At 40.7% G+C, this 21926-nt stretch overlaps 1 protein-coding gene across 1 annotated transcript; it reads left to right on the forward strand.

The window, feature by feature from the left end:
* The first annotated feature begins 17513 nt into the window (after window positions 1-17513).
* LOC141596833 (putative methyltransferase At1g78140, chloroplastic) lies at window positions 17514-19097 on the forward strand. Its single transcript, XM_074417086.1, has 4 exons — window positions 17514-17768; window positions 17870-17951; window positions 18301-18475; window positions 18525-19097. Exons 1-3 carry the CDS (start codon window positions 17743-17745, stop codon window positions 18430-18432), a joined length of 240 nt encoding a protein of 79 aa, XP_074273187.1. The 5' UTR covers window positions 17514-17742; the 3' UTR covers window positions 18433-18475; window positions 18525-19097.
* The last annotated feature ends 2829 nt before the right edge of the window (window positions 19098-21926 follow it).

Here is a 21926-nt window from a genome sequence, read left to right on the forward strand (position 1 = left end):
CTTACAGTTTTGTGTAGCACATGCACAGTTATTTGATCAGTTGCTGCGCGCTTTGAGCTGTTTTGACTGGGATAGATCAGGATGGCTGGAGGAAGAAAAGAAGGTCGAGCTAGGAGCTGTCTGAAACTAGCGCTATCCGGGAGGCAACCCGGAATTTACGCTTTTTAGTTGTTTTTCTAACGTTTCGGTTTTTGTTGTGTGTTTAATAATGTGTCTTCTCGATCGAGTGCCCTACTTTCTCGATCGAACACTTCTACAACCCATTGCACTCGATCGAGTAATCTTCTCTCTCGATCGAGTTGGTTTGCCTTGATTCGCTTCTTGTGACGATGTCCTGCAGCTGTTTGTGACCTCCCATGTTGGTGGCTGGTTTGGGGAGGTCCCTTCTTCGCGCTATCTTGTAAGTTTTCCGCATCTTCACTCTCTTTTTTAGTTTGCATTTCCTTTCCCTATTTTTGGGTACAATTAGGGCATTGTACGGTTTGGTTTGGGGAGGTTATGCATCCATATCTCGTGTCGCATTCGTTTTTATTGCATTCCTGTTATCACGTTTAATTTTCGTATGCATTGTTCTTTATTATTTCCACTAAAAAAAACGAAAAATCAAAAAATTGCACGTTTATTTTTGCATATAGGTTGAGTCGGAACGGTAGATTTCCGTGATGATATTACACTGTAACTTGTCATTTTTACTTGAGCCTTGTACTTTATTGACAATTATTAGCTGAGTCTTACGCATATCTACGAGTTTTTGTTCAAATATAGCTGACCGTGTAGACTTGACCTGATAAATTGGCAACCTACTCTATAATTTCTGAGATTTAGAGTCATATAACTGGTGACATTCATGACCGGTTTATATAGGAATTGAGAGTAGTACTCCTTGCATAGCATGTTTATCATTTTTGCACATTTATGACATTCGATTTCTTGTCAATCGCATACATTCGGGTTTTGTGATCGGTGTCACATGCAGGGAGGAGCTTACAAACTCCCTTTCTTTCATTATTTTTCACCCATTTAGCTCCACTTCAGCCAAATATAGCCTTTTGACCCATTAGCTACACCCAAAATTTAGCATGCCCAGCCAAGCTAGTTTAGTGTGACTTTTGTGGTGTATCTGTCATGTTGCGAGTTTGGCTTGCTTTCATTTGTGCGGAGTTGGTAGAAAAATAGAAAAGAAAGAGAAAGAAAAAAAGAATGAGACGTTTGGAAGAAGAAAAAAAAAAACCAAAGAATTGAGGAAACACACGTGAAACTAGAAGAAGAAAAAAGAAAGAAAAATTGAAAAAGTTAAGTTGTTGAATAAAAGAGACTGTATATGCTTATTTTTATCTTGTGACGGTCTCACTCCTCCGTTCTATACATATATATATTTGAGGAAATAGTGTATTGGATAGTGAGAAGTGTGCCAATGAAGGGCACATGAGCTTTATTTTCTAGACAGCTGAGTTTTAGATGAGCTTATATGGTCCTGTTTAGGAGCTAGCTTGACGCTTTACCTCCACATTTCCATAATCTATTTTGCCTTTTCTCACCTGTATCCTCACTTTCCCATAATATTTGTAAGCCCTCGGCTGTGACGGACATTGTTGGTTGGACTGTATGCGTAGTACTTGAATCGTCTATCATTTTTGTTGCATGCATGTTATGTAGGTCGCAGTTTAGGTGAGTGACTCTATTCTCTTTCCCTCTTACACATAATTATTCACCCTTTGCTTCATGAGAAAAGAGTGACCACGTGAGAGTCCGATTTTGTTGGTCTTGCAAAGTCGATAGGTCAGCCTTGTTTATGGACATCTTATAACTCGTTTGCGTATTGACTGCTGTAGCTGTGACTGTTAACTTTTGACTGCATTAAATCGGTTCAAGTAGACAAGTTATTGTTGGGGCTGGTGTCCTCCACAGTTAGTGCAATGACATATAAATCTCTAAAAGGATCAAAGGGTATACTTTTGTATTATTATCAGTTGGTCCACGTTTATCAATAACGGTTGGCTTGCTAGATAAGTTTGACGTTATTGTCATACAGATGGCGGTGATCAACTGGTCCCTAAAAGTCACACCTATAGGATACGTTTGAGAGATGTGACGACATGAAAATACAGTCATGTTGATGCCTAATATGACTAAGCGGTTAGTCGGAGTTATTGACTAATAATTCGTCAAACGCGATGTTGAGATATTTATTTAATACGGATTAAATAATACTAGCTAAGGTGAATTAAGCGGTTAATTCGTAAATTGAATATAAACGGTTATATTTAATTAATGTATATTGAATTAATTAATTATACAATATTGTCATTGTCGGACAAGTATTAATATGTCGACTGATTCATGTTACTAGTCGATATTTTAATATCCGATATCGGATGACGATTTATAATTAAAACCCGTCATATACATTTAGCAAAACGAGTCGGACCACGAGTTAAATAAGGAGAAAGTGGAAAGCCCACTCCCTCCCTATGCAACCGGTCGGTCGACCGAATAGAACAAAAAAAGAGTCCTTCTCTCCTTTTGACCTAATCCTTCTCATTTGAAGAAAAATTAGGGTTTTGGAGTCCTTTTCTCTGAAATTCTAGATCTCACATCAGAAAAACTCACAAAAGCTCTCTCAATATTGCAAGGCAATCAGAGAGCAATTTCTAGCACAAGGGGCATAGTCTCAGACGATCTTGGGTGCAACGATTAGGAGGAAATCTACGTTGATTTCTGTTCTTAGGCCGTTTTGCACAAGACCCGAGGTTGATTCTTATTCTTTTATCGTTTCTCTTGTTTTTCGTTTATGACCATTAATCACATGATAAATTACGTTATAGTCCTTATTTTTAAGGGGTTTTATACGGATATTTCCCTTCAATTGGTATCAGAGCGAGGCCACGTAAATTTTTCATCGTGATTTTCATAAAACGATTTGGATCGATATTTTTTTTGCCTTGAAAACCGTGACATATGGTTCACGTCTGATCAGTCGATCGAGGACTGTAGTGTCTCGATCGATTGGTTTTGTTTTCGATTTGTTTTTTGCATATTGTTATCATAAACGGTCATTATAGCAATATGTTAAGGTTTTGTCAATTGTAGATTTAATTTTATACGAATTAGGTCAAAATTGCAATTGGTTTTGTTTTGTCAAATCGATTTCACGAGGGTTCTTTTTTTTTTTTTTATTTTTTTTTTATTTTTTTTTACCCGATTGAGTACTCGCAGTACTTGATCGTTTTTTTTTTTTTTTTTAAAAAAAACCCTATCTGTTCGATCGGGTGAAAAGTGTTTTGGCAACGCTGAAAAATTATTTTTCCGAGTTTTAATTTTTATTTTGGCCATAAAATGTACATTATACGGATTATGTACACTCGCTTGATTGTGAAACGGTTCACACACGTACCATTTAGTTATTTTAAAGTGGTTTAAAGTAACGGATTGTAATGGATTAAAATTAAGTTGATAAAAGCGGTTTTGTCATATAATTTTAAGCGTTAAAAGGTGGTTTGGATAAATTTAACATAATTACGGAATTATGTCACGAATAAATTTTTGTTTTAGTTGATGCAACTTTTATTTATCGTTACTTTTGAATGCCATGAATGTTTTTATTACGTATTTAATTTTACAAACGGTTGTAACTTAGTGTGGCCTTAGTAGAACGTGTTACCGTAATGATGGAACACGGTCTTGGTTGTATTTTGAGATCTCGCATCTCCGTTTTGGATTTTTCCTTGTAATTACAGTTTTAATTTAGAATGTAAATAGGTTTATATTTTGTAAATTTTAAATTGTAATTTTGAGAAGACCAAAGATGGAGATCGGATGCTCACTCCCGCTGCATGGATCAAGATGGAACATCAAGACAAGCTTCTCGGGTCCAACGGTGGATTCCAAAGTTGTATTATGTTTATCTTGCTAGGACAGGCCACACTAGGACTTTTATTTACGTTTTGTTTTTTTTTTATGTTTTTCATCGTAACGATAGTTTGCATCATATTCCGCCTAAAACCAAACCACCTAATATTTGCATGAAAACTGACTCATATAGAGGTTACGCGTTAGTTTTCTATGACATACAGATGTCACACGGACTTAATAAGCCATCACCTAAGTTAATTCATTCACGTAATGCTAGATTTTCGTTCACTTTAAATGAATTAAAACTAAGTTGATGGGATCTTCCTCGTATAACCAAAAATTGAGAATAGTCTTTATAGGTCAAACTCCAATGAATCCCTTCTTCGTTGGTAGGCATAATATGACCCCTTCTACGTCGGGTAAGTTGGAACTGATTGACCTATTTTATCTCAACACTATGGTCACTCGTACGATCCTGTGATTATGGTGGACTAAAGATAGGATTTACGGAAATCTATCGACCAAGAGTTCTAACGGTAGAACTAGCCAAACAGTTGGCTTATCAATTTACGGAAATTGAGTCTTGGGATCATTTGTATAATTCTTGAGGTAGATCGATTATACAAGTGCAATGAGTCTACACGTTAAAATGAATTTTAAATAGACTTAAATCACCTCGATGAGTTGCTTATTTCGTTTTGTTTTTCTTTCTTTTTTAGTGTAGAACACGATCATTTAAACTGCTAATAACAAAATGGCTGGCCGTACGGACGACCCAATGCCAAGTGCCACATTGGACCGTGAGTCCTGGCTTCGGATCTTCATGAATCAGATGAATCAGTCTACTCGACTGAAGAATGATGGATCAAACTTCGCGGGACGGGAGGCGGCATTACGGAATGCCGCCATTGCCGACGGAAGCTCAAATATCGATAGAGCCCATCCCGCCAAACCCAGGCCCCACGGCTGGAGCTAACGAGATCGCCACGTATAGCGATTTCGTCATGGAAGCGGGTGCGATAAAGAACGTACTCATTTTTGCAATGGAATCCAATTTGCATAAACGCTTCATAGCCCAAGGTGCAAACAAGATTTTCACCACGCTCACTAAGGAATTCTCGAAAGCACCGAGAATCGTGACCTATGAGCATACCTGTCGCTTCTTTAAGGCGAAACTCCAGAAGGGCCAACCGGTTAACCCACACATTCTCAGTATGATTGAGAATGTCGAGAAACTGGAGGCACTTGATTGTAAGATCAGCGAAAACATCGTGATTGACCGCATGCTTCATTCACTCCACGATGGTTTTGCGCTCTTTAGAGCCAATTACTATATGAATGATTTGAAGAAAAGTTCTCATGCACTACACTCCCTTCTCGTACAGACCGAGAAGGACATGAAGTTTAGTGGGAGCCTGAAACAGGATGTTCTCGTTGTGTCAAACAAGGGCAAGGGTAAGGGCAAAGCTCGAGCGGACCTAGCGAGAGGTAAGCCAAGTTTAAGAAGTCGGGATCATGTAAGAGTGGGCCTGGTGAGTCGAGCACCTCACTAGGCGCGACAAAGAGCAAGGACGGTAACATGGAATGCCATCACTGCCACAAGACTGGGCATTGGAGGCGTACATGTCGTCCTGTATACCGTGAGGACATAGAAGCAGGTCGCGTTACTCCTGTTGGTATGTCTACTTCTTCTTCTTTTATTCATATGATTGAGATTAACCACGCAAGTTACGGAACTTGGGTGCTAGATACTGGTTGTGGTTCTCATCTGTGCAATCATGTGCAGGGGCTCCGAAACATCGAACCCCTCGTAAAGGGTGAGGTGGACCTGCGTGTCGGGAATGGAGCACGAGTGGCTGCCGTCTCGAGGGGAACATATGTGATCCAGCTTCCTAGCGGATTTGAGTTATTTTTATATAACTGCTATTATGTACCAAGTTTATCTAAAAACATTATTTCAGTTTCTGCACTTGACAAACTTGGTTTTTCATTTGTAATAGAGAATAATAGCTGTGTTTTCTCGTTACACGATATGATTTATGGCAAGGCAGTCTCCATGAATGGAATTTATGTTTTAGATCAGACCACCGAAATATTGCACGTAATGAATAAGAAGTGAAAGGTTGGTGACAAAGATCAAACTTATCTATGGCATTGCCGTATGGGACACATTAATGAGAAACGCGTTAAACAGCTCATACAGAATGGAGCTATCTCGGCCTTTGATTTTGAATCATTTGGCACATGTGAATCATGTCTCATTGGTAAGATGACTCGAATTTCCTTCAAAGGTGTTGGAATGCGCGCTGCTGACCTATTAGGACTCATACATACGGATGTGTGTGGACCTATGTCAATCACCGCACGAGAAGGCTATAGGTATTTCATCACTTTCACGGACGATTTAAGTAGATATGGCTATGTCTACTTAATGAAGCATAAAAGTGAGTCCTTTGAGAAATTCAAAGAATACCAGAATCGGGTACAGAACAACCTGGGTAGAAAGATTAAAACACTACGATCAGATCGTGGTGGCGAGTATCTTTCACACGAGTTTGATCAACACCTTAAGGACTGTGGGATTGTCTTACAGTTAACTCCACCTGGAACACCTCAGTTGAATGGTGTGTCCGAACGGAGAAATCGAACACTACTTGATATGGTTCGTTCCATGATGAGTCACACCGTATTGCCTGATTCATTGTGGGGTTATGCTCTTCTGTCAGCCGCTCTAATACTTAACCGAAGTCCGTCTAAAGCTGTTGACAAGACTCCATATGAACTATGGAAGGGAACGGTCCCCAACTTGTCTTTTATACGGGTTTGGGGCTGCGAGGCTTATGTCAAGTGGAGACACGAGGATAAGCTCGGCCCCGATCGGTCAAGACATACTTTATAGGTTATCCTAAAGGAACATTTGGTCCTTACTTCTATTCGCCAACCGAACAACGTGTATTTGTTGCGGCTAGTGCGACATTCTTAGAGAAGGAGTTTCTCGAGAACGCGAGGAGTAATAGAACCTTCGAGCTGTCGGAGATTCCAGAACCAAATGCCGAGCAACCATTGGAGGAACCAGTTCCTTCAATCCCGGCTGCGGTTAGTATTCCTGAGGAACCTAGGAGGTCGGGAAGAGTCTCTATTCCTCCGGACAGATACATTGGTATGGTCGAGGAACATGACATAGATGACATTCTGCTCTTAACGAGTAGTGAACCCGCAACCTATAAAGGTGCCATGACTAGTTCCGACTCAAAGCTATGGCTTGAGGCCATGCAATCCGAGATGGACTCCATGTATGAGAACAACGTATGGGATCTTGTTGACTTGCCTACTAAGATTCGTCCCCTTCAATGCAAATGGCTTTACAAGATAAAGCATTCTGTGGAAGGTCAACAAGACATCTATAAAGCACGACTAGTTGCTAAAGGTTTCACCCAAGTGCCAGGTTTGCACTATGATGAAATTTTTGCACCCGTAGTCTTGCTGCGTTCCATTCGGATTATCTTAGCGATTGCCGCTTTTCATGACTTTGAAATTTGGCAGATGGATGTGAAAATCGCCTTCTTAAACGGTTATTTGGAGGAAGAGTTGTACATGGTACAACCCGAAGGTTTCATCGATCCTGAACATCCTAAGAAAGTGTGCAAGCTTAAGCGTTCCATTTATGGACTTAAGCAAACTTCTCGGAGTTGGAATCATCGTTTCGACCAAGTGATAAAAGAAAATGGATTTACTCGATCGGTCGAGGAACCATGTCTATATATCAAGTCGAGTGGGAGCAAGATTTTCTTCCTAATATTGTATGTTGATGACATACTCCTGATTGGGAATGACATACCTCTCTTAACTTCGGTAAAAATATGGTTGAAGAACCATTTCCAGATGAAAGATCTGGGTGAGGCACAAAGAATTTTGGGCATCCGTATCTATCGAGATAGATCACGTCGGATGTTATCTCTCAGTCAGGAGTCTTATATAGACAAGATTCTAGAGAGATTCAGCATGACTAACTCTAAAAAGGGTTTTCTTCCTATGGCTCCAGGGGTGCATTTGAGCAAGTCTCAGGCACCAAAGACACCGGAAGAGATAGAGCGCATGACCCGGATTCCTTATGCTTCGGCTATAGGATCAATCATGTATGCCATGATATGCACACGTCCGGACGTGGCATATGCATTGAGTATGACAAGTCGATTCCAACAAATCCGGTGAATCACATTGGATGGCTGTCAAGAACATTCTTAAGTACCTACGGAGGACTAAAGATTGGGCATTGACTTATGGAGGCGATCAAAAGCTATGCGCAACCGGTTACGCAGATGCTAGCTTCCAAACGGATCGAGATGACTCGAAATCTCGACTGGATTCGTTTTTACTCTTAATGGCGCTGCGATCACTGGAAGAGTTCCAAACAAAGTGTTACAGCAGATTCTACGAATGAGTCCGAGTACTATGCCGCGTCTGAAGCTGCAAAGGAAGTGATATGGATGCGTCAATTCTTACAAGGACTATCAGTAGTGCCTAGTTCGAATGACCCGATCACCATCTATTGCGACAATAGAGGTGCCATCTTCCAGGCTAAGGAGCCTAAGTCTAGCAACAAGTCTAGACATGTACAACGGAAAACTCATCTAATCCGAGATTACGTGGAGCAAAAGGAGGTAGTGATAGAAAAGATTGCTACAGATGATAATATAGTAGATCCTCTCACTAAACCATTACGACAAGATAAGCATGAAGGGCATGTTATTTCCATGGGAATTAAACGTGTTCCTGAGTTGTAGTACTCTTTTATGGATTAGATTCATTTTCTCGTGTACTCTATACGACATCATCGTTTTGATATTTATATATTTTGTTTTTCATGTGGAGTTGTACGACAATTTTGAACACCACAAAGTGAACCGAACAAACATTATATTTTTGGTCCTTAATTGCCCAAGTGAGCTGATAACTCTGGCAATTATTTTGTGACGTTGGTTGATGGTGGGTTCAACGAGCCATAAGTCAAACGGTTGACTGACCAATCACAGAGGCGAGTTATACGGATATCTCGTAGGAAACAATTGTGACAACGACGTGGAGTCCTAAATGTTTTATAACATTCGGTGCCAGGTCGTGGATAGGACCTCCATGGTGATCCTAAGAGTCGATTCTTTTGACTATCGACCGTCTCTTGAGATTAAGGCAGATTTTGGGTGACTTTGGTTTCTTTCTCACGGTCATCCGTAACAGGGGCCAAGTAGATTTTTTTCCGGGTCATTTCATGTTGTGCTTAGATCGGCGGAGTCGAGTTGAAGGAAATATTCACCTTTATCGGTACTCGATATTTCTCGGGGCCACTCGAGGAGTCAGAATCGAAATGCATGGTCATGCTCGAATACGGGTTCATTTTATCAATTAAGTTACTCTCTAGTCGGGGAAACCACTCTTGATACAGATCGATTGTAAAATACGACCTTGCGGATACAGATCTGCAAATTGTTTTAAATTGAGTGGGAGAAATTTTAAATGGATATGAGAATCGGTTATCGCACATACACTTGTACGGACAAGTGGTTGTTGGAGCCGGTGTCCTCCAGTTAGTGCGGATAACGTTATTGCACGTACACTTGTACGGACAAGTGGGAGCTTGTTGGGGCTGGTGTCCTCCACAGTTAGTGCAATGACATATAAATCTCTAAAAGGATCAAAGGGTATACTTTTGTATTATTATCAGTTGCTCCACGTTTATCAATAACGGTTGGCTTGCTAGATAAGTTTGACGTTATTGTCATACAGATGGCGGTGATCAACTGGTCCCTAAAAGTCACACCTATAGGATACGTTTGAGAGATGTGACGGCATGAAAATACAGTCATGTTGATGCCTAATATGACTAAGCGGTTAGTCGGAGTTATTGACTAATAATTCGTCAAACACGATGTTGAGATATTTATTTAATACGGATTAAATAATACTGGCTAAGGTGAATTAAGCGGTTAATTCGTAAATTGAATATAAACGGTTATATTTAATTAATGTATATTGAATTAATTAATTATACAATATTGTCATTGTCGGACAAGTATTAATATGTCGACTGATTCATGTTACTAGTCGATATTTTAATATCCGATATCGGATGACGATTTATAATTAAAACCCGTCATATACATTTAGCAAAACGAGTCGGACCACGAGTTAAATAAGGAGAAAGTGGAAAGCCCACTCCCTCCCTATGCAACCGGTCGGTCGACCGAATAGAACAAAAGGAGAGTCCTTCTCTCCTTTTGACCTAATCCTTCTCATTTGAAGAAAAATTAGGGTTTTGGAGTCCTTTTCTCTGAAATTCTAGATCTCACATCAGAAAAACTCACAAAAGCTCTCTCAATATTGCAAGGCAATCAGAGAGCAATTTCTAGCACAAGGGGCATAGTCTCAGACGATCTTGGGTGCAACGATTAGGAGGAAATCTGCGTTGATTTCTGTTCTTAGGCCGTTTTGCACAGGACCCGAGGTTGATTCTTATTCTTTTATCGTTTCTCTTGTTTTTCGTTTATGACCATTAATCACATGATAAATTACATTATAGTCCTTATTTTTAAGGGGTTTTATACGAATATTTCCCTTCAGTTATAGCTAACTCTGAGCTTTCTTTTTCCGTTCCATTAGTTTTGCATATAGTTTGCTTGGGGACAAGCAAAGGTTTGGTTTGGAGAGATTTGATGCGTGCATTTTATATAGATATTTTGTACTTTATTTGCACGCATTTCAATGCATTTTGTGTAGTGTTTGGTTACAAATGTCCCCCGAATTGTCTACTTTGGTTTGTCTTGTATTATTTGCAGGTATGAACTGGAAATGAGCATAATCAAGCCTAAAACATGTCCCAATGCATGCATTTAGGAGATGAGTTGAGTCGGAGCTTGCAAACTACTATTTTGAGATGCGCAAAGGAGTAAGATAGCTAGGCGAGCAAAGGAAGAACTTTAAATTACTAGTGCCTAATTTGAAGAGCCATATCTCGCGTTCTACAACTGATTTTCAGGTGATTCTAATTGGAGATGAAAGCTTGTCTTCTTAGCTTTCCAACACTAATAGAAACGCAATGTTTGCCCAAGTAACGAAGAAATGGAAGCCGTTTGAAGTTCAGTGCGCGAAGCAGGAATTGTGCGCTGGAAAGTACTCGATCGAGTACAATTGTGACACCCCCATACTCCAAGTGCCTTACCAGGACCACTCAGGTATAAAGATGTCACCATCTCGGTTTCCCGAGGCAATGATAATCATAAGACAATAACGAAATAATGTTTAAATAGTATAAGTTTAGTGAATAAATACAATCCAAAACCAACTGCCCAAAACACGGGTTACATATTCTCAAAACAACTGTCTAATCAACTAAATGAAATGTCTGACAAACTACTCAAGCTACAGCGGAAGACTCTATCATCTGAAAGTGACACATCCCAGCTATCTCATGTATCTCGACTCATACATGTTCAATAACTGCTCACCATCCCCGAATGGATCACCACAGTTTTTAAAACATTAAACGGGGTCAGTACTAATCACACAATTTATATAACTCAACAATACAACAAACAACACAGCTCAATCGTTACAGACACACTCCGAACTCCATCACCAACTCCACAATCGACTACACACTAAAGTGTGTAGCCCTGCCAGAGTACCCATCGCAACAGGTTACTCCTCGCCGCCAGTGGGGGACCGCAGCCGTTCCCACCTAGGCCCCGCTCATCTCCGTCGAGCGATAAACCCAAATCCATTAATGTGCACATCCCTTTTGTGGCGGGTTCCACAGAAGGCGAATAATGGGCGTGAAGCCACTCCCGCAAGTGACTCCACTCACCCCGGGGACGCACCCCGAAGAACACAGACAGATACAATCAACCACAACTACTATCAACAATCAAAACCAACAACCGTCACAATACTCGTATGATAATATTCAACAATCACAAAGCACAACCAACACATCATGTGACTAATACTGAGTAGGAAAACCCTACCTGGAATGCAATACAATCAGACGGTCTCAACAGCTGTTATCAAAAGGCCTCTTCTACGAATCCTCCTCCTAACATATGATCATACAATTACTAACAATCATAAAAGACAACAAAACCCCCAAGCCCCCAAATTAGGGTTTAAAAAACCTTAACAAAATACCATAAAATCAGTACGTAGATCTTACCCTCGACGCAAGGATCACAAGAATGTAAAGAATGATGAATTCCGACCTCCCAAGCTCCGGGATTTTTCAATAATGCGAAGGATGCGAAGTACGTAGGTTGCAATCTCTTTTCAAAGTAATTAAGTTTGTAAAAAGTGTATTATGAAAGTGACGGGAAGGTTTAAATACTAATTCGCATTATTAACAAAACCCGACAAAAATATTACCCGTAAACCGGGCTACTCGATCGAGTAACTGACGTACTCGATCGAGTGCCGCCTACTCGATCGAGTACCAAGGCTACTCGATCGAGTACCCTACTGGTCAGAAACTGTTTTAAACTGCAGAACACCCTTACTCGACAGAGTAAGGCCCACTCGATAGAGTACCTAGAGACTCATAAAACCGTAGTATTACAGTCTTCCCTCCTTAAAAAGAACTTCGTCCCCGAAGTTCAAACCACAACAAAACAAAACACACTACCACACTCCCGACACAACAACAAACATAAAATCCAACATAAAAAAAAACATGCTACCAACCAAACTCAACCCGACTCAACCACTACAAGACATACCGACACAACACAAAAAGGTTGTAAAAACTCTTTGCGATCATCTCCTACCCCCCTAAAAGAAACAAGGTTACGTCCCCGTAACCATACATACCTGATAAAAAAGGAAAGGGTAACGCTCTCTCATGGCCTCCTCTGTCTCCCACGTAGCTTCCTCGACCTCATGATTAGACCAAAGGATCTTAAGCAAAACTGTCTCACCACTCCTAGTCTTCGTAACCTTCCGGTCAAGAATCTGTTTAGGCACCTCAAGATAAGACAAGGACTCATCTAGCTCTATGCTCTCTGCCTCTAACACATGTGATGGATCACTCACATACTTGCGCAACTGGGACACATGAAACACATTATGCACTCTCTCCAACGCAGCTGGTAAAGCCAAACGATAAGCAACCTCTCCAACCCGGTCTAAGATCTCATAAGGTCCTATGAACTTCTGACTCAACTTGCCTTCCTTCCCAAATCTCATAACCCCACGCATTGGAGACACTTTCAGAAGGACCTTGTCTCCAACCTGAAACTCTATATCCCGGCGATGTAGATCTGCATAACTCTTTTGCCTATCCTGGGCCACTCTCATCCTTTCCCTGATCATCTTAATCTGCTCAACCATCTCATGTACCATCTCTGGTCCTAGAACCATCGCCTCAAAGACTCTTTGTCGTCCCAACAAATCGGACTCCTACATCTCCTCCCATATAAGGCCTCAAACGGTGCCATGCCAATACTAGTGTGATAGCTGCTGTTGTAAGAGAACTCTATCAAATCCAACCTCTGTTCCCAGCTACCACCAAAGTCCATCACACAAGATCGTAACATATCCTCAAGAGTCTTGATCGTTCTCTTTGTCTGACCATCTGTCGCAGGATGAAATGTTGTACTCATCTTCAAAGTTGTTCCCAAAGATTCCTGCAACTCTTTCCAAAACCTTGAGATAAACCTCGCATCTCTGTCAGATACTATGTCTTTAGGCACCCCATGTAACCTTAGCACATTCTTCCGATAGGCCGTAGCTAATTGTGCCTTAGTCCATGTATCTTTCATTGGCACAAAGTGAGCTGACTTGGTCAATCGATCCACTATTACCCATATCATGTTGTTACCCTGTTGACTCTTCGGCAAACCCACGATAAAATCCATAGAAATGGATTCCCACTTCCACTCAGGTACCTCAAGAGACTGAATCTTACCTTGTGGTCGTAGTTGTTCCTCCTTAACTCTCTGGCATGTCAAACAACGGGCCACAAACTCGGCTGTCTCTTTCTTCATCCCAGGCCACCAAAACGTGTTCTTTAAATCCTTGTATAGCTTGTCACCACCTGGATGTACTGAATATGGTGTACAATGTGCCTCTGTCATGATTGTCTTTTTTCAGCTCTTCATCATTAGGGACACACCACCTCCCATCGAACCTCAAACTATCATCAGAATGAATAGAGAATCTAGACATTGTCCCTTTCTCTACTCCAGCTCTCCACTCTACCATCTTAGGATCCAAGGCCTGTTTACCTCGAATATCGTCATAAAGATCAGGCTGCACTGACAAATCTCCCATGGCATCCCCTCTCTGCATCATATGTATCCCAAACTTCCCCACCTCATCTCTCAACCTCATCAAAAATAAAGTTGTACACAAAGAATGTACACTCTTCCCGCTTAAAGAATCAAAGAACAACATTGGCTTTCCCTTCATGGTAGATAATATCCATGTCATAATCGCCAATCAGCTCCATCCACCTCCTCTGTCTCATTTTCAACTCCTTTTGAGTGAAGATGTACTTGAGACTCTTGTGATCAGAAAATACCTTAAATGTCGCCCCATAAAGGTAATGTCTCCAAATCTTGAGAGCAAACACTACTGCACCCAACTCTAGATCGTGTGTAGGATAATTCTCCTCATAAGGCTTCAATTGCCTAGAAGCATAGACAATCACCTTACCGTTCTGCATCAACACACATCCCAACCCATTATTTGAGGCATCTGTATAAACCTCGAAGTTATCACTCCCTTCAGGCAATGCTAAGATAGGAGCTGTGGTCAAACGCTCCTTTATTGTTTGGAACGCCGTCTCACAACTCTCATCCCAACGAAACCTGTTCTCTTTCCTCATCAAAGCTGTCATAGGTCTAGCAATCTTGGATAAATCCTTCACGAACCGTCTGTAATATCCAACTAAACCCAAGAAACTCCTGATCTCAGCAACATTCTTTGGTGCTTCCCACTTGGTCACTGCCTCAATCTTTGTCGGATCCACAGCTACCCCATCCTTAGAGATCACATGCCCCAAAAAAGCAACTCTATCTAACCAGAACTCACACTTGGACAACTTAGCATATAACTCATGCTCCCTCAAGGTCTGCAACACAGTCCTCAGATGCTCCTCGTGTTCCTCCTTAGTCTTGGAATAGAATAAGATATCATCAATAAACACCACCACAAACTTGTCCAAAAACTGACTGAAGATTCTGTTCATCAAATCCATAAACACAGCCGGTGCATTAGATAACCCAAAAGGCATCACCACATACTCATAACACTACAAAAAGAATAAGCCATAGCTACTGATTTTTTGCGATGGAACCATAATCCGTCGCTAATTACTGATTTGCGATGGATTTTGCAATGGACTACTTTATTTGCGATGGATTATGCGATGGATTATGGTTCGCGAGCCAAAATTCCAATAGGCGCCAATCCCATGCGACGGATTTTTGCAATGGACCACTTTAATTAACTCTCCACCCCAATTAAACAGAGTGATTAACAATAATAAGGCATTAAATCCCTTAGTCCGTCGCAATATTAATCAATCCATCGCAATGGAAAAATAAAACACCCAAACCCCTAACTCGACATAATACAATCCCCAAATCAATTTAAACACCCAATCGCAATCCCTTGCATGCTCCTCCGTCAATCGTCTGCTCCACCATCGTCCTCCACCATCGTCCTCTGGTAGCTTTGGTCCTCCACCATCGTCCTTCGTCGTCATCCTAGCTGCGGTAGCTCTTTGTTTCTCTTTCTTCTTATTTTTTTCCTTCTCCCTTTTCCATAATTAATCCTCTTCCTCTTTTTGTTTTTTTGTTTCACCAAATTAACTCTTTCACCGTTTATGATTGTTTCAACATTTGGGTATCAATCATTTTTCCAAATTTCATGCTTTTATGCCCTAAATCTTGAATCATTATTTACTCATTAGTATGATTTGGGTTTCTTAGATATATCTCCAACTTTTAACTTAATTAATAGTGTTTGTTGGTTGCCTTTCTCTGGTGTTCAATACGTCAATGGAAGTATGCATACCAGATGTTTGGTTCTTTGTCTCCGATTTCGCAATTTCATTGCACTTTTTTTTAGGATACACCCCCTGAAGATTGTTGTAATACAAGTTTTATATTTTTTTCTATAAGGCCGTCTTACAAGAGAATAACTGATTTTTGGATACACCTCTGTAAATTGTTTGTGTATGCTAAACTGTTAATGCTCTTGTTTTTACAAAAGGTAGCATGTGTACTGTTCTTTCGGTTTGATGATTAGAGTTACTAGGTTTGCTTGAAAAAAACTACGCGTTATTTTCTGCTTGGACAAATCTGATTAATGAGAGTGAAGATTGATTATAGTAAATTTTAGACATAATGCCCTTTGGCGTGTGATTGTAGCAGTTGATTTTGTTCCACTTATTAGTGGTTATTTTCAGTCAGTGGGAAACTCTTGTATAAGGCTCCTGAGTATGACCTAGCATCTAAAGAGGAAGAAGATTGATTAGGATTGTTGAATGAAAAAGATTGGATGTCTGCAAAATAAATGTCTAGGACTAATATTCGGATCATTTGTCGAGTAAATGTGATTTTAAACTAGTCATTTTGAGTTATTACGAACCAGGTGGTTTCTAGTCAGGTCTACTTTAGGTTGGTCTAAATGGCTTTTGGTTGGATTAGCTTTGCGAATCCGAATCATAAGAAAATTGTTGAGATATGCAAGCATAAACTTCTAGTTGAAAGAAAGGTAAAAAGGCAATTGTGTATAGCATATGTAATGATTTATGTTGGCAATATCCAAATTAATGTCCAAAACATATGGTAAAAAGTATGGAACAATGTTCAAATTTGAAGTCACTAAAAATGGTAGGTCCAGGTTCAAGGTTAAGAAATGCCGGGGCCAGCTCTATGATCGCAGAGGAGGAAGAACGTAGTCGATGGATAAATGATAACCTAGGTCTACCAAAGATTGGACCCTTTTGGCCTCTGGTACATCTTTTTATATAGTATTTAAGAACTTTATTTTTATTTTGCTAAAATGTGAGAAATTCGTATTAATACAGCCTTAGTAATCATGTGTTATTCTCTGCACCCATTCATCATCCTTTCTTGTGAGAGGTTTATGAGCACAATCATTTCATTCTAACTAACCTTTCCACATGAGTATCTAACTAACCTCGCCACTCTACGCCGGATGGTAAGGGACTGATATTTGAATAAGTATTGAGAAGTGCTGCCATCTCCACCCAAGACAGTTGTTAACCGACTGATGTAAGTTCCATTACTTGATTATACCATTGCACCAAACCATCAGGCTCCTCTGCAATCCGATAGGGGTAAGTTCCATTACTTGATTTATCATTATTTATCTCTTGTACTCTCTCTCCAATCCAATAGGGGTAAGTTAGATATAATTAGAATCTGTTCGTATGGAGTATTAAAAGACGATCTCTAGCTTAGCGATGATAATGATGGGTATTGCTGTCCAGAAGGAGTCTATTGTTTGCATCATGTAGAGGATAATTAGTATAGCTTCTTGTTCTTGTTCGTTAGTTGGAAAATGGATGTTGGATGTAATAGGGCTAGCTGCCACCGTCATTCCCTATCTTTTCATTCCCGACAGTCATTTGTTTACTTTTTTTTTTAATTGTATGTGAAGAGTATTTTAGTTAACGTAAACAAATGATTGGGACGGAGGGAGTAATTCTTAACCAAGCTGATCGTTTCATGAGAATTTTATGTGATTGGAATATGTTGCAGAGAGACCATCCTTGGAACTACCCTACAATGTAATACCTGCAAGAAGTCATATTATAGCAATGAGTCGCATATTGATCTTACTATTGGTAGTGGTTCCAAGGACTACGTTGAATCAATGCCACCAGTGACGGAGTTTTTCAGGTGGTGCTTCATGTTGCTGTCTCTGCGCGTTTCTTGTTTTGTGTCATTACAGTTTTTTTCAAGTAGATTATATTAAATTATTGCTTATATTTCCGTTGCAGTGCTCCAGCCATGTCATTTATATACGAGAGGGGTTGGCGTCAAAATTTTGGGTTGGGTGGTTATCCAGGCCCTGACAGAGAGGTGATTTGATCGCTCCTTCTTTGTTGTATTCTTTGAGCTTAGTCAGATGACGTATTATTTTTTAATTGGTCGGTAGCTGAATTTGATCACAGTTGTTGTAGCAATATGATTGCATTCAAGGTTACTCCATCTGCTCAACCACCTGCGATTTGATATGTGCGTATAGCGTATCCATATCATGGCTTTTGAATTATATATGTGTGTTAAATACTCTCAAGTGTGTATCACATTACCATGTTACATATCCATAACGGGTGTACGTTGACTTTGGCAAGCCTGTGCATTTGCTTTGGATAAGAAATAAGGCAGTCGTGAAGTTATAGTATTTGGCTTATTTTCTTGATTGCAGTTTGAAATGGCGAAAAAGTACTTCAAGCCAGTTTTAGGCGGAAACGTTGTTGATGCTAGCTGTGGGAGTGGGATATTCTCAAGACGTTTTGCCAAGAGTGGATTATTTTCTCTTGTTGTTGCACTAGACTAGACTACTCAGCAGCAATGTTGCGGCAGTGCCTTGAATTCTCAAGGTATTTTTGTTTTTCGTAAGTTTTTATTAATTACTAAAACTTATTCCAGGGCACAATCAAGAAAAAAAAGATGCCTTACTAGAGACTCTTACCGAGGAAGAAATTGATGATAAAAGAAATATATACTGAGACATTAAAAAACTTTAACAAAAAGGGAGAAGTTTGAGGCACGGGGAAGGCGACGAGCTACTACTATGACAAGCCCCTAGTCCCCTACCTTCATAAGCTCGTGGACAATAAGCTCGTGGATCAGCAACTTCCTACACTCCAGGATTCGTAAGTAAGCTTTCCACCGAGAATCAAGCTGTAAAAGAGGATATAAAAGAGGAGTTGAATAGCGTGGAACAATGGAAATTACAATTGGAGCAAACTCTTCATAAGGTATTCACATAACTACTCAATCATGTAATCCCAAACTCTCAACCTCACAATGATAGGCGTGCTGATGATGATAATGAGGGTAATGGAGGATATGGGGGTGACTTTGCAATTCAAATATTAGGATGTTAGATGCTTGAGTTGTTTTTAGATAATTAGTAGACTTGAGTATGTATAAGACGTATTTAGTATTTCATAATGTTTTCTCTTTTGTTGGAACTGTCAAGAAGGCTTGGATCGTAAAACAATGTAGGCTGAAATTTATGTATGAAAAGCCTTTTTTGGTTATGCAAGTCGTTCTATGCGTCTTTGGCAGCTTCAAAAGAAATTTGCAGTATTGTAGCTGCTACGTTGTATTCTATTGTCGACAGAAAATGGCACTGGTACAGGTCTAAAAATGGCGTGCCAGAAACAGAATGTAATGATTGTAAAAATATAGTTTGCGACGGAATAATTAGGATTTACGATGGTATGATTAAATTTTGCGATGGAATAATTAGGTTTTGTGATGGAACGAATTAATTGTGCGACGGAATAATTAGGCTTTGCAATGGAATGAATAAACTTTGCGACGGAATAATTAGGGTTTGCGATGGAATGGATAAATTTTGCGATGGAATTTTAAGACTTTGCGATGGAATTTTAAAGATTTGCGATGGAATAAAAAAGTAAATTGCATACTTAATCAAAATTAATTAATTTAGATTCCATCGCAAATTCCGTCGCTAAAATGTTTGCTACGGAATTTCCATCGCAAAGTAACAGGATTTGCTACAAAATTGTGCAACTACATGAAGTAGTCGCATTTTCCGTCGCAAAGACCCATTTAGCAACAGAATCTATTGTATTTGCGACGGATTTTGGCTGTAGCTATAGCAACTTTTTTTTGTAGTGTAATGGCCATATCTCGACGTGAAAGCTGTCTTCGGTATGTCCACCTCTCTAATCTTCACCTGATGGTACCCCGACCTCAAATCAATCTTGGAAAAGACTGATGCACCACTCAACTGATCAAACAGGTCGTCTATCCTTGGCAAAGGATACTTGTTCTTCACCGTCACTCGGTTCAGCTCCCTGTAAACTATACACAACCTCAAGCTCCCATCTTTCTTCTTCACAAAAAGAACTGGTGCTCCCCACGGTGATACACTAGATCTAATGTATCCCTTCTCTATCAGATCATCTAACTGCTTCCTGAGCTCCTCCAAATCTTTAGGACCCATCCGGTACGGTGCCTTAGAGATTGGCCCCGTCCCCGATTTCAACTCAACCGTGAAATCTATCTCCCTCTTCGGTGGCAACCCCGGAATCTCCTCTGGAAAGACATCTGCAAACTCATCCACCACTGGTATCTGATCAACTGTCGGACTCTCTATTCGGTCATCTCTCACATGGCACAAGATCAAAGGACATCCCTTCCTCAGATAGGACTTCAAGGTCACAACAAATCAACTTAACTTTGGGTTTGACCACAAACCCACGATAAGACACGCTAACGCCCTTAGGACCTCTCAAAGACACTTTCTTTTGATGACAGTCTATCTTAGCTTTGTACTTTCCTAACCAATCCATCCCGACTATTATCTCAAAACCGTCTAAAGGAAACTCTAGCAAGTTCACAGGTAGATCAAGTTGCCCAACTATCATATATACATTCCTATACAACCTCCCACATGATACAGACTCACCCGAAGGTATAAAAACTTTCTCACTTACAGACTCATATACCCTCAGACCCAACCGTTTAACATGACTCGAAGATACAAACGACTGAGACGCCCCCGAATCAAACAAAACAAAGGTATGAATACCGTTAACAAGAAAGATACCAGTGATAACATGTGCGTCATCCTCAGCTGCTTTCTTGTCCATCATATACAGCTTTCCACTGGTCTTCTGTCCACCTCCCTGGACAATACTGGCTGACGTAGTCGGCTTAGCATCCGACCCCTGATTGTTGTTTTTGTTCGTAGCTGGTTTCTGATAAGAATTACCGTCATTGCGGTTACCTCCACCCTGGTTGCTCTGACCTCCCCGGTTAGACCATGATCCAGCCGGTCTGTTGCTCGCATAACTCTGTGCCGGCCCCTGAGAATAGCTCCCCTGAGTCGATCTCTGAAAAGCTCCTTGTACACTCGTGCACTCATGTCTCTTGTGGCCTATACCGCCACAACCAAAGTAGGTCATTCCCCAACTACCACTACCGCTCCCACGGCCACGCCCAAAGGAAGCCCCAGCACTGAACCCCGAGCCAAAAGAAAACGCTCTAGCCTGATTATGGTTGTCTTTCTTGTAGTTAGATTGGCCACCACCCTCACTATCCGCCTTTCTTTTCTCACCTCCTCTCTCCCGGGCCATCTCCACCAACCTCTTAGCTCTCCCTGCCCTCTCACAAGCTTCCTTAACATCAGTAAGGACTCCCACGGGTAACTTGTCCATAATCCTGGGGGTTAACCCCCTCTCAAATCTCAGTGCTAAGTTCTCCTCACTCAAACCCATGTCCTCAGCATATCTAGACTTCTCATTAAACTGCTTGTAGTACTCAGCTACCGACATATCAGATGTCATCCTAAACCCATCAAACTCCTCCCTCAACTTACTCCTCACATGCTCAGGTACAAGCTCTTTTCTCATAGCCCTCCGGAACTCTTCCCAAGGTATAGCACGCAGGCCCTGCTTCGCATACATCTCTCTAGCACTCGCTTTCACCTTGTCCCACCACTCACCGACCGCTTCCCTCAAGTAGAACGCAGCTTGTTCTACTTTCATCTCATCAGGACAATGTACCAGATCCAGAATGTTCTCCATCTCACGATGCCAATTGTCAAGAAGAATTGGCTCCCCGGTCCCCTTATACTCTTTTGGGTTAAACCTTGTCATATAAAGACCGATCTTAGAGTGATCAACCTCCTTATCCTTCCCCACTCTCTTTAGGGCCCCCGTAAGAGCATCTTGATGCTCCAACATCTTAACTATATCGTCAATGTTCATGCTCTCAGCTCTCGCATACAAAGCGGTTTTCTTGGGCGGCATCTTGAAGCTATATAAGAAAAGGTAGATATCAACATACGTA

The sequence above is a fragment of the Silene latifolia genome, chromosome 8 (genome assembly GCF_048544455.1).
Source record: "Silene latifolia isolate original U9 population chromosome 8, ASM4854445v1, whole genome shotgun sequence".
In the NCBI taxonomy this organism is placed as follows: domain Eukaryota; kingdom Viridiplantae; phylum Streptophyta; class Magnoliopsida; order Caryophyllales; family Caryophyllaceae; genus Silene; species Silene latifolia.